Consider the following 14,199-nt stretch of genomic DNA (forward strand, 5'->3'; position numbering starts at 1 on the left):
ACAATCAGGCTTTGCTTCCGGTTAGATTGGTTCTGCCCACCAACATCCTCTTTGGTGTGCTCATCTGTCTGACATGCTGACAATTACAGCAGTGCTGATTTTATTATTGGATCACACAGGGCAAAGCTCTTCCATGAATTTGTACCTATCAATTCCAGTGTATAATGGTATTAACTCTCCCATGAAAACTCACTATTAGCCTAACTAACATTTTTTTCTAGTACTTTGAGTTCACCTTGGAAACTCACGTTAGTCAGGATCTTATATCCTGGGGAAACAAGAAACAGATGCATTATCCCAAGGAAAAGGTCCACAGGGAATACAAAAATGGGGACATTTTCTAAAATATGTGTTTCTGTTCCACTGTTGCCTCTCAGCTCCACGTCCATCCACTTAAACTCAGCTTTGCGATTCTGGGTGGGGTTGGGACTCCGTAGATCCATTTCAACTCTGCCATCCAGATCCCTGTTGCACCAGCAGGGGGTGCCTGAGGGCACCTACAAGGCTGGGGGACGGCAAGAGGCTTGCTCCTTCCTGCTCCCGCCAGCATCACCCCAAGGAGCAGCAGCAGTGTGTGTCGGTCCCCAGCTTGTCTTCACACTCCCAGAACCAGCCACATCACACTTTCTGAGTGATGCCAGCACCGACAGAGCAGTGCCCTTTCCTCAAGGGTCTGAGTTCCAGCTCCTTGGGCTTCTAGCTGTGATAACCCCAACTTGTCCCTTTTGCTCTCGCAGCTCTAGTGATGGTGGCTGTTTCCTGTCCCCCAGCCCATGCTCCCCATTTACCTATTCTGTCCTTCAATATCTGTCATATTGATTTCTGATATTACAAGAGCTGTTAAAATAACTTATGTAGTTTCTACCTTGCCGACTAATACAGCACGTTTGAGAGCCTCAGCTTCATTTATAACAGTGGTTAAAAGAGCAGACTCTGGGGCTTCCCTGGTGGCACAGTGGTTGAGAATCTGCCTGCCAATGCAGGGGACACGGGTTTGAGCCCTGGTCTGGGAAGATCCCACATGCCGCGGAGCAACTAGGCCCGTGAGCCACAACTACTGAGCCTGCGCGTCTGGAGCTTGTGCTCCACAACAAGAGAGGCCGCGACAGTGAGAGGCCCGTGCACCGTGATGAAGAGTGGCCCCCGCTTGCCGCAACTAGAGAAAGCCCTCGCACAGAAACGAAGACCCAACACAGTCAAAAATAAATAAATAAAAAATAATTTAAAAAAAAAAAAAAGAGCAGACTCTGAAATCAGTCACACCTGGATGGGAACCCCAACCCATTTACGGAGTACTTGGTAACTCTGGAAGAGTTAATTCACCTCTCTGGGTCTCATTTTTCTTAATCACTTTCATTTATTCAACTAACATTTATTGAGCACCCCCCCAAGTTCCAGGCACTGTGCCAGGCAGTAGAGATACCATGTTATGCAAAACAGTTAAGTCCCCTGACCCGGAACCTTCTGTCAACGGAATCAGATGAGATAACGCAGGTAAGGCACATGTCATCAGCCTTCCTCTCTGTACCATGACAGGGGAGCAAAGACAAATGGGTCTTGAAAAAAGTGTAACATCTAGGTCTCTTCAGAAAATGAGACAAGTGTCTTTTCCTCAACAAGGCTGAAGGTCTCGGTCAACATAACACCAGGGATTCGTTGTGTGCCCTGTCCATTCCTCCTGTTCAGAGCACAGAAGCAATGACCTCGCAAAAGTATTCATTCAGAAGGAAATGGGACAAACAGCCCTAGAGAGGAAACACTACATAATGGCATTTTTTAGAAATTCCAAAGAGACAGGTTCCTGTGATACAAGGAAAGAACAAAAGGAGCTGCAATGCAGGAGTAGGACTGGGGCCCAGAATGACCATGACCATGGGGTGTGAGTGGAGAAAGATAGTAGAAAGCTGCTGTTCCAGCATCAGTCACAGCGAGAGTCTTTTTACCATAAAGAATATATAAATATCAAATAAACCAGAACTTACTTTCTGCAGTAGGACGATATACCTAGACAGTCCAGGGAGGTGATAAGATGGAAAAGAAAGATTCCTTATTCCATTTAAGCCTGAACCTAAAGGTCCCACACTGTGGGCAAGGAAAAGCTGGAAAGAAATCCAATCTCCACAGTTTGACACAATCCTTCCTTGGACTTCTTCTGACTAGACATCAGGCATATTGAGGCAAGGATGGCCGATGTTCTCACTAGCAAGGAAGTATTTCTGCAAGACTACGGTGTAGCTAAATTCTTGAAAGCACAGTGCCTGGAACTTGGTGGGTGCCCGATAAACGTTGGTTGAATAAATGAAAGTGATTAAGAAAAATGAGACCTAGAGAGGTGAATTAAGTCTACAACACATTGATATCCTATAAATGCAAACTAAACTCTTCATCCTCAATTTTTTATTCATTTTGACATCACCATAACTATCAAAAGTCATTCTGAAGGAAAATAGCCATGAGAAATTATTACTAGAAGGTCTATTCCACATCCTTGCTCTAGGGCCTCGTTATAAATAATTTACTGTCACTGAAGGAATTTAGAGTCCCACAAGGCATGAAAAGCCTGGAGACAGTTTTATTCATAAATAAATGCCAACATTTAAACAATCAAGACATCTTCAAACTCCAGGAGTTGAAATCAATATTGAATATTGAAATCAACAATATATACTGCCTGGACGATTTGTTACACTTGTGTTTATAGTCTGAATGGGAAGATAATTCAGTTCCACCTGAAGAGCCATTATATGGCCAAGCCCAAGAGAAGTGTTTTGGATAAGAGGTGATATTTCTCAGTTTTTCCATTTCAAACAAATTATTATCTCTGTATTTAAGACATCAACCATGCAATTCTCTTCATGACTTGTAGTACTCTTGAGCAATTAAGAACATTTATAAGGTGAAAGAAGTCAGGGACAAATGCCAAATTTAAAATGATCCACAGAACACCGAAGAACCCCCAGACAGCACTGCTGTCTCAGACATAAGGCGGAATAATCCCTTCTGCTCAAGAAAACATAAATGAGCAGTGAGTGTGCACCACAGCAAGAGCATCATCACCCAGAAGAGGCAACCTGCTAAATACAGACTTCATTTTCAAACAAGCCTCCTAACAGGAAATGTGAACCAAAAGTTCCCTTCTGAGGAGATGGAGAAATGTCACTTGGCAATATGTCTTCCCTGTGGCCCATGGCAGCCTTCCCTCATATCCCCCTCCCCACACAGTTCAATCAGGGCGTAGAAGAACCCATTTGTTACACATTCCTGGATGTGGCAGACAACACTCCGGAGCAGGCAAGGGCAGAGAAGCCCTAGCCTACGGGATCAGCCCCCAGAATTCCTGGGCTTACATACCATCCAGGCCATTGTGATGACTGTAGTTTCTTTTCCCCAAAATGCTCAGAGACGTGTGATTCGGGGTGGTTAGCATCCGCTTGGTAGCTGGGGTTTGTAGGCTTGGTGTAGATCGAATTACATTAGGTTTCTTCGAAGGATGGATCTCTGACGGGGGAAGAAAGGTTTCTCAACTCAGAACATGGTTATTAAAAATCTGTGTGCACTTACGTCGGCTAATAGGCACACATCTTATTCTTCTTTCTTAATGAGCTAAGAGCCAGTTCCTTATGAACCAGCTTATTTTCCCAAGGACTTGCATAATGAATCAACTTCAAGTGCTGTTACCATGGCTTTATTTATCAAAAGGGAGCTGGTTCTGCCCCTACTTAGCTGAAGCTCTGAGTTTCATGTTGTGAGCACAAGAAAAAAAAAAAGCCACTTCAGAAGGTCACTTAAACATGAGATGTATGAGGGGAATAAGGCGTCTGACTCTTCAAGGAATTAGAAATTCAAAGGCTATCTGGAGAGGTAGCCTCAAAGAAAACTACCTTTGTGCTCCATCAAACCAGGAACATAGACAGCACGTAGCACACCTGGTGTGTGAGAGCTTTCTGAAAAAACAGGATTCCTCCTCTGGCTCTGCAACTAGGATACAGGACCAGGGTCAACCACTCCCAGCCAAAAACAATTTGATATAGGTGAAATCTGACACCAAACTCCAAATACTAGAGTTAAGAAGTAGCAGAAGATGGGACTTCGCTGGTGGTCCAGTGATTTAAGACTCTGCACTTCCACTGCTGGGCCGTGGGTTTGATCCCTGGTCAGGGAACTAAGGTCCCGCGTGGCATGGCCAAAAAAAAAAGCAGAAGAAGAAAACTTTGACAGAGGATATATCACAAAACAGTAATGTGCATGTGGTACATGTGTGTTTATGTGAAGTATGTAGTTGTCAGTAGATGGACAGAAATTGCAACACTGTAGAAATTGGATTTAAGGACCTCAGTCTACCAGGCAACCTCTTCTCTAAAGCTAAACCTGCTCACTGATTCTGTGTCATACCCAACATGCCAATCATGCACAAGCCACCCTGTCTTCCCCGGTGAGGGCCAGGATATCAGCCTTATTTACTGAAATTTAGGAAGGGCTGTTAGGAGTATTGGTCTGGTCAAAATCCTACACTTGCTGAAATTTAGGAATGGATCAGGTACTAACCAAATTACAGTGCTGATTTTTTTTTCAACATGGTATTGAAGGTTTGCCAACCTCATATTTCATCACAACCTCCATACGCTATGCTCCAACAGGACCAGAAAACCTGCCTTCCCTGATCCGATTCTCAAGAGCCTTTGTTCATCTAGTTCTCTTGGCCTAATAAAGGGAAAAGCATTCTTTTTCTATCTATTCAAACACTACATATTTTTCAAGCTTGAGATCAACTATTACTTTCTTCACATAAGGTGCCCTAACGCCTATCAGAAATAGCTACCCCTTCCTCCAAGTGCCCAATGCTTATTACCTGTAATTCTTTTACAGGATCTAATCCTTTGCTCAATTGTTCTTACCTGTGTGCCTTCCCTGCTAGTTGAAGATTTTTGAGGGCAAGGTTGTATTCACCTTGGTGTTCCCCAAATCACTTAGTGAAGTGTCTCGTACATAGTAAATACTCAGAAATATGTTATAGAGGGATGTGGTTCAGTTAGTAAGGACAGCACTGCTTTGGGCTTATCTGATAGAGACAGAAACCAATTTGCCCATAGCAGGAACACATAATTACCTATGGAAATGCTGACTAATATGCAATTATATTCTATTTTTTATGATCATAAACTTTCCCTTGCAAGGTGGGAGGGGCTTCTAGGATTAGGCCCTGCAAGGGAACACAGATAGCAAACTTCAAGGATTTGATCACCATGAGCTAGGTCGTGCCTGTGATAACCATGTGATATTGTGGGGGGCTATCAAAGCAACTCTTTAGGCCCTGAGGAATAAAACAGGAAATAAGGTGGCAAAGTAACATCAAAGAAGGAGCTATGCACTTCTGACTCCTAGGATGCTCGGATGAGGACCAGATAATATACCAACTTTAAGGCTACACTTTGATTTTTAAAAGACTGGATGTCTTAAGTCTGAACACTTCACAAAATCTTTCTTTTTTTAAAAGACTGGATGTCTTAAGTCTGAACACTTCACAAATATAAATCTTTCATAGATATAAGTAATAAGGTTCAATGCAACTCTGAGAACATACTTCACTTTTACTGAGAAGATGAAAAAGCAAGAATATTAGAAGCATAAAAACATGCCATTATAGCTTCTAGGTATAGTAGGAACCATTTTAGCAGTCATTATTTTGTAAATTATTTACCTTAAAACTTTCCCCCAAAAAAGGTTATTGCCTAGTAATTTTATACTATTACTAATTATGATATTTCAAAATGTAAATGGAACCATCACCTTTGGCAACTTCCAAGTTAAATAACATGATAAAAACCAGAAAGCAATACTAATGTTTTCAAGTAACCTTAATTGGCACATTAAAACTATAAATATTGTTTGAAGGTGGGTTAAAAGCCAGTTTTATCTGTTTTTTTTTTTTTTTAAAGTAAATAAACCAATCTTTCTCTATTTAAGGGGAGGGGTGAGGTGGGTTTGAAATAATAGAAGGATCTAAATAAAAATATTAAGAATATTCATCCTTAATTTTATAATAACCTAGAATGGTGACAGATGGTAATTAGAATTATCACGGTGATCATCCTGTAATGTGTATAAATGGCAGATCACTATGTGGTGATCCTGAAACTAATATAACATTGTAAGTCAATCATACTTCAGTTAAAAAAAAATATTCATCCTCTAATAATTTAGTGATTATTTTCCTCTTTTTGCTTAATCTGTATTTATATCCATAAATATACATTACATTTTTATTCAATATTTTTGGAAAAAGTAAACCTATCTATAACTGTATGTTTTGTGTGTGTTTTGGTAATAAAAATAAGTTTCTGAAATAAAATAAATTGACTATACATATGAAGGTATAAGGTATCCAATTGCAGCTACTTGAAAGGCTTGCATTTAATTTAGGTATGTCAATTTTGAAGAGCCGATTATAAGATACAGAAATTGTTGAGTTTTTCTTCTGTTAGGAAATACCCACCTAAATACCCAATGATACATGCCAAAGGTTTCCTAGTGCTTTTGCTTTTCAGTGGACTTCCAGATAGGTCCGCATGTCTGTCTGCATCTGAGGAGAGAGAGAAACACGGAGACAACCAATGAGGCTGATTTCTCTGCCTATGCTACATACACCGCAGAAATAAAATGCGCAAGTGGAAAACAGTGCAAAAAATCTACCAGATTCCTCCATAATTTCCTTTGGAGCTTAAGAAAACCGTTTTCAGTTCTGGTTCAAATTACTGAATGGGATTTTACCTGGAGAATACTCACTTTAAAGTCCCTTATGAATGTAGCTAACACACATCTTACACGCACATGCTTTCTTTCTGTGCATGCTCATCTGTAAAATAGCCATGGCATTTCTACATTATAGTAGAAAAACTTCCATAAAGTATGAGGTGTTATCAGTTTTAATGGAAGATAAATCTGGCATGGAAGACAAAAATGACAGCTGACAAAGGCAACACACTTGACCATCCCTGACCTAGATGGAGTGGGTCTCTATGGAGGAGTCTTCATCTATCGCGATTAAATTCAATTCCATTAGATTAGAGCTTCCCAAAAGTAAAAATGGGTCATTTAGTTTTATCACTAGTTTTCTATCCTTCATATCCTACTATGATGTCATTAGTGCTGAGATTTAAAAGGTTACCTGTATGAAGACAGGTATTTCATCCAATAGTCAGAATAGTAAAATACTGTGATGGATATTAGTTCACAGAGGTTACATCACATTCCTCATACCCTACCATAAAACAGTTCAGAGAAAAATAAAGCACACAACACAAACACTCTCTGCGTTTTAATTTTTAAGCTGTCATTAGATGGAAGAGTAGATGTGCAACATGGCTGCCTCTCATACCAAAGAGCTAAGCTGTAGAGTCTGAAGCAACAAAAAAAATGTGTATTGAAGTGTTTTGTAAATTTGCAGATACTGTCATAAAGCTTAACAGAGTAGCTTTAGCAGATATGATTCTGCTATGTTTATGCCTTTTCCCACCTTCACATTTTTGACAAAAACGTCCTATAGATTTTCTGTGGCTGAGACCACATTTCTAGGCCTACATACAGGAAATTTTCTTTAACATCCACAGGGATTCTCTGCACTATCAGTGTTAAAATATATACTTCAATCTGGAACTTCAAATGATTTAAAATTAAAAATTAACTTTTTCATTAGCTCTAGCCCTCTCAACAAGGAAACTCTCTTCCAATAACTATTAAACAGGAAAAGGTGGGAAAGCAGCATTTAAAAATATTGAAATAGACAAAGCACAAACTGCAGACAGCCTGGAATCTGAATATATATCCCAAGCACTGGCTAATTACTATGCAACCACTGACAACTATAAATGGTCCAGTTTCTTTTCCTCTTACTGAGCTGATTTCCTTTGAGCCAAAAAAAAAATTACTAAGCTATGAAGCTTTTCACCTGTTATTGAATAACAGTGAAGATACAGTCAGAAATATAATAAGCTTATTTTGGAGGAGTAATCTAAACAAACATTAAAAAGCAGCCCAAACCCTGCAAGGATCAAACACCTGTCAAATCACTGTGTGCTAACAGTAATAATTCCTTCCTAACATTACTAATTCACCAAAAATTCAAGTTCTGCTTAGGAAGATGACAAGAGAAGAAATTTATTTTCTATTAATAAAATAAAGCTTGAATGAATCATCTTAGTATTTGCTCAATGTTTTGGACAAAAACCATTACTGTATTACTAGTAGTAAGATTAACTTTGCTCTTTATTCCAGTCTATAAGGCCCAAAGGAAAACTGCCAATGTGACTTCAAGTGATGAACTCCCACATGACTGTCACCTTGACAATCATCAACAAACCCATCAAAGGAGTCACCAACACTATACCCATAGACATTTCACTTTATATTAATCTGCTTTTAATTTCTCACTACATTAGTAGGATTAATTATGTAATGTTCCAAGTAAGAATTTACAGAGCACCTGAGTGAGAGATCAAAACTTTTTAGAAGGATCCATATTTCATCAATCTTCATTATATTTTATAGGAAGCAGTTGGTGGCAAGAACTATCAGTCTCAACTATGAATAAATTAGGATGAAGGGTGGGTGCTAAGACTACCGCATGACTGTTTAACATAAATATTGCATCCATTCAGTGATTATACCAAATATAAATAGAAAAAAATAGTTTCTGTCCGGAGGAAATGATCATAAACATAGATGATCAGGTCCACATTTGAGTTGGTTAAAAAGAATCCTGGTCTGTACTCAAGACCAGGCCAGTGGTACCTTGCTCTCAAATTATTCACCTAACTATATTTAAAGAGATAATTAATTAGTACCCATTAAAAGCACACAGGTAAAGAAAGCAACCTGAGAAATGCCCGAAGAAACCAGAAGAAATCAAAATCTGGCCAGAGGGAGAGCATTTTCACCTCACTCAAATGGCTTGACTGAGCACAAGGCATATTTCCCTGGCCTCCTAGAGGATGAGCTGTATCTCCCTGAGGTAAACCTGGAAAAAGTTACCTTTTTTTTTTTGCAACTCATGGCTATCTTTCTAAAATGTTTTGGAAATATTAGAGGGGAAAATAAAACAGAAAATTTGCAGAAAGTACATATACTGAATTAAAATTCACAAAAATATCTCACATGGGCCTTCAAAACTGCTATCAAAGTAAAACCATCCATAGAATTTTCTTATAGGAATTATAAAGGCATTTCTAAACAAGACATAAAACGCATGTGCCATTAAAAAATTTTTTTAAAAAACATAAATTCAGCTACTTAAAAAAATCTGGTTGGCAAATACATCATCAACAAAATCAAAGACAAAATGGGGGAAATATTTGCATTACAGATCAAGAGCTAACTTCCTTAAAATATAAAAAGTTCCCGTGGGTCAGTAAGACTTTTAATAGAAAACAGGCCAGGGGCAAAAACAGTTGACAAAAAAGGAAATACAAATGGTCGTCAAATATATGCAAAATTTTCTACCTCATTCAAAATGAGAAATGCAAGCTAATATAACTTACATGTCACCTGTCAACTAGTTGAGGGTTTCAGAGATGGATAACACTGCTGGCAAGGTTCTAGAGAAACAAGCACTCTCTAGACACTGTGGTGGGAGCGTAAATCATAGTTTTTCTGAGGACAATTGGGCAGTAACTATCAAAATTCAGAATGGAAGTTGCTTGACACAGATGTTTTACTTTTAGGGATTTAACCTGTAAGCAGCTACATGCACATTTCATACATCTTTTTTTTTTTTTTGGTGGTACGCGGGCCTCTCACTGTTGTGGCCTCTCCTGTTGCGGAGCACAGGCTCCGGACGCGCAGGCTCCGCGGCCATAGCTCATGGGCCTAGCCGCTCCGCGGCATGTGGGATCTTCCCAGACTGGGGCACGAACCGTTATCCCCTGCATCGGCAGGCGGACTCTCAACCACTGCGCCACCAGAGAAGCCCCATACATCAGTCTTAACTGATATCTGTATATTTGTTGCAACACTACTTGTAATAGAAAGGGATTGGAAACAACCTAATTTTTTTTTAAATAGGAGAAGTACTGGCTCAAGTACAAAATAGACTATTATGCAGCTGATAAAAAAAGGAGGTGGGACTTCCCTGGCGGTCCAGTGGTTAAGACTCCGCACTTCCAATGCAGGGAGCACAGGTTCAATCCCTGGTCGGGGAACTAAGATCCTGCATGCCACGTGGCCAAAAATAAATAAATAGACTTTAAAAAAAAAAAGAAAGAAAATCACCCCCACACACACACAAAAAAGAGGATGTAGCTCTCAATGTACTGGTATGGCCTCCAAGATACGTTAAGTAAAACAGACAAGGTGCAGAACAATGTAGACATTAACGTCTGTACAAAAACAAAAAATACACCTACTTAGTTTCTTAGAGGTATACAGGATGTCTCTGGATACTTCAGACACTGCTGACAATGGTTACCTCTAAAAGAGGTAGGAATGGGAATGGCGTAAAGATTTGCAACTACTTTCGTACCTTTAAAAACATTTTAAGTATCCATTCAAAGACAAATTTTTATTAAAATAATAAACTACCAAAATAAACAAGCCAAAACTGTTCTCCTAATGTTAGAACTTAAAATTTCACAAAACTTTATACAATTATTAACAGTAACGTTCACTGAGAAACCTCTAGCAATCTCATAAAATATATAACAAGTTGCTTCTGAATATGGGCCCTTGGGATGATACTTCTGAAGTTGATTTAGCATCTTCAAACAGAAAAAAAGGGCTCCAGGTATCCCTTGAAAACATTCATACTGGGGAATGGTGCTGTCATTCAAGTCTCGTGTGTTATCACCTCAGAAACTACTTAATTATCCAGGCAAGCTACAGAGGGGGCAGGTAAGTCATTTGGATCCGTTTCTCTGGGGACTTTTGCTTCATCTCTGAAATGCTGCTAATATACTACTTAACCTCGGCCTCTGGATCTTGAGTCTCAAATAGAAGCCCTGTGCTCATCAGGCGTTGGGTGATTTTACAGGATCTTTGACAAATCAGTCATCCGGTAACTCAGTGGTAAAGTCTCACGATAGTAACAAAGGAGGCAAACCATCATCATTACATTATGGCTTTTTTTTAATGAGGGGAGGGGTGTCAAGGGGAAGCAGGGGCAGGCTGTCTGAAACTTGATGCTGTTAACAACCATGCAGCTGGTCTGCAAGTCTTGTCAAGGACATCGTACTTTTCTTTACGCAACGTTTTGGGTTTTGGTCTAGCAATCCATTTTTATTAAGCACTATCTACACGGCAGAACCGGCTCAGGCACTGTACTGATGTTAGCAATGTTTAGCATGGACTTACATATTTACATATAAAGGTATATCATTCAAATAAATAGGTATTTGGGATTTGGTTTTAACAGTCATTTTTTACATCTGTATCTATATCTATAAAACACACGTTGGTCATAGTGTATAGTTATTTCAAGTTTAAAAAAAAATTTAACACGAAATATATTCCCATGACTTTTTAATAGGAAATATATTCCTATGACTCAAAATTGAAAAAGTTTAGAAGGATGAATAGTGGTAAGTCTCCTTCCCACCCTTTTCCCTCAGCCTCCCAGTTTCCCTTCCCAAAGATATTACTTCTTACATTTTCCTGCGATACTTTATGGATATGCAAACAAAGATTCCCCTGCTCGCTATACTGTATTCCTTAACACCGGTTTCTTAGTGAAAATAAAGGCCAGAGAGCACTGCTGTAACAAATTAAAAACAAAACAAAACCTTCCTCTAAACAAGGATTAACTTGTAAGTCGAGATCTGAAAGTTATGACTATGCTCTCCCCCATGTAATGGAGAATTTATCTCCTCAGCTCCCCACTTCTTCACTCTTCTGTAGTCTGATACCCCATCAACTCTGGCTGTGATACTGGCTGTGGTGTTGCTGCCAAGGCCAGGAGCCACGGAAGGAGTCAACTTCTACACTTCTTATAAGAGGAAGAGTCTCAAGTTCACAGGCAAAACTAGTTTCCTTTTCCAATATTATAAAGAATTATTCTAAATGCATTAATTGGAGCTCTTGATCCATCAATATCTTTAGAATTACAAACTTTCACCTGATCTGAAAGTCATTCACCCTCACGGTGATTGTTAACTTTCTGGGGGAGGGACAGGGTCACCACTGCCTTTGAGAAACCAAGGAAAGCTTACCAAAAACCCCCCCAAAAAACAAAAAAGCCAATACAGCTTTAACCTCCCCCTGGACCATAAACATGGTTGCATACAGACATCGGGTTATTAACACCTAATCTTGCTAACAAGCCAAGATCAAGGAATCTGCTCAAGAGGTTGTGACAAGGTACAAAAATAAGAAGGGAGAAGATAATGCAAGAAGCAATTAGCGGCTGGGAAGAGAGTTCATGAGCTGCTTGCTGGGTGGGGGGACTGGGACTGAGTAGGTGGCTGCTGAAACTTTATAGTTTTAAATTTTGAGGTAAAATTATTCTGAGAATCTGATTCTATGTGTAACTTGACCAATGAAGCTAAATACAAAATAAAATATGCTCCTTGACCCTCATCACAACAAAGGAGTCTGTTCATTTCCATTATCATTATGATAGATATATGTTTGTAGAAATAAAATACAGGTAATTTAATCTCAACCCTTTTTTAGTAGCATGGCCTTTTAACTGAGAAAAATTAAAATAAGGTGACACAAAAACATACTTCATTGAAGAATCATCAAAATAAAGACAATGTGCAAATTAACTGAGAAATTAACAGAAGCTTAATGAGAAACAGAAGCTTCCTCAGAAGCCAATTTAGTTGGTGATAGTTTCTTTTCCATTCATAGCAACAAAGATGATCCTGGAGCCTGGCCAATTTTAATGGAAGAATTTCATTCACTTTCTTTCTCATGTGTTTTTTATTTTTTATATTTAATAAATTATATATAAACGTATATGTGTTAAATCAGCTAAGCCGTTTATTCATGGATATAAATATTTTCTAGTTCCTTAAAATGGTAAGAAAGTGATAACATAAATCCATGAACTCAGAAATGCTAGCACAAAACCTCAATATACATGCCTAAGTTCTCACATATACATGAGTTTCATGTAGCTAAGTTTCCCCTCCATGGGACGCAGAGATTACTTCCAATTTCTACTCACTTTACAAAGCACTTTTCTTCTTCTCATAAAGCTTTTACCTGTAAGTTTTAAAGCCTTTCAACTGTTCTGTTGAAAATTATCTTTAGGAACAAAAAACACTTGTCAATCATCACTCCTTTTACAGATACCCTCTTTAAATCAAAATGGAACATCTCATAATAAGAAATTTCTTATCTCACAGATAGAGTTATCTACTGAATGTCTTTAAGATTTCCTACCTGTTAAGCCAGACAGCAAGTTTTCTCATCCCATAGGGAAAAAAAGTTTCATGGCTCTAACATGCTAAACAGGAATGTAACTAAAAGTAGCAAGACTAGAATCAGAGTTCACACACAAATTATGGACACATTTAGGGGTACATGGTATAATAACAGAACAACCTGCAATTCATCGGTACATATGACCTTTGTCCTAACAACAAGAAAACAACATAAGCAAGACTGAATGTGTTGATAATGAGTAATAAAGTCATGTAAATGTTATGTAGTAATGTATATGGTATATGATTATGAAATGGAAACCAAACTGGACAAATAGAAAGAATGCTCAACCACAAATTCAGACACTAGCTTGTAAAAATTAAATGTGTTTTTCAGAAAATTCACCCCAAAAACTTTAAAATTCATTTATAATTTGCTAAATCATCTAATTTGTTATGAAACACTGTGAATTTCCAGAATATTGTATGATAATTGTAAAAGGTTTGTGGGAAATTGAGAAGTTTACAAAGACATACAATTTCTCATTAGTGTAAATTGGCAAATTTTATTCTACCTTATAGGTAAAAATCCCTCTTCGATAAGGGCTTTCAGGTAATTCCATCACAAAACCCCACTGGACAGGATCACCTCCCACCAATCTTTTGCTGAGCACTACTTTCTCATAAAGACTGCAGAAGTTTCAATGTTTTCAGGTTGGCATTATACAAATGGCAGCAGACAAAACAATGTTAAAAAAAAAATAAACCAAATAAAAGGCTGTACACAAGAACTTATGTTTATTGCAAACAAAAACAAAAACAAAAAGAGAGAGAGAGGGAAAGA

The 14,199-nt window shown here is 38.5% G+C and overlaps 1 protein-coding gene across 1 annotated transcript in view; it reads right to left on the bottom strand.

Annotated features, from left to right (window-relative positions):
* Positions 1-200: 200 nt before the first annotated feature.
* The window catches only part of MTA3 (metastasis associated 1 family member 3), a gene marked incomplete at its 5' end in the record, with an annotated part of 147,925 nt that continues 133,926 nt past the window's right edge, over positions 201-14,199 (bottom strand). Inside the window, 3 exons of the mRNA XM_007445792.1 lie at positions 201-268; positions 3,352-3,498; positions 6,494-6,580. Coding sequence (XP_007445854.1) covers positions 201-268; positions 3,352-3,498; positions 6,494-6,580 — 302 coding nt within the window. The remainder of the gene's footprint in view (positions 269-3,351; positions 3,499-6,493; positions 6,581-14,199) is intronic.

The sequence above is a fragment of the Lipotes vexillifer genome, unplaced genomic scaffold, assembly GCF_000442215.2.
Source record: "Lipotes vexillifer unplaced genomic scaffold, Lipotes_vexillifer_v1.1 scaffold278, whole genome shotgun sequence".
Lineage (NCBI taxonomy): Eukaryota > Metazoa > Chordata > Mammalia > Artiodactyla > Lipotidae > Lipotes > Lipotes vexillifer.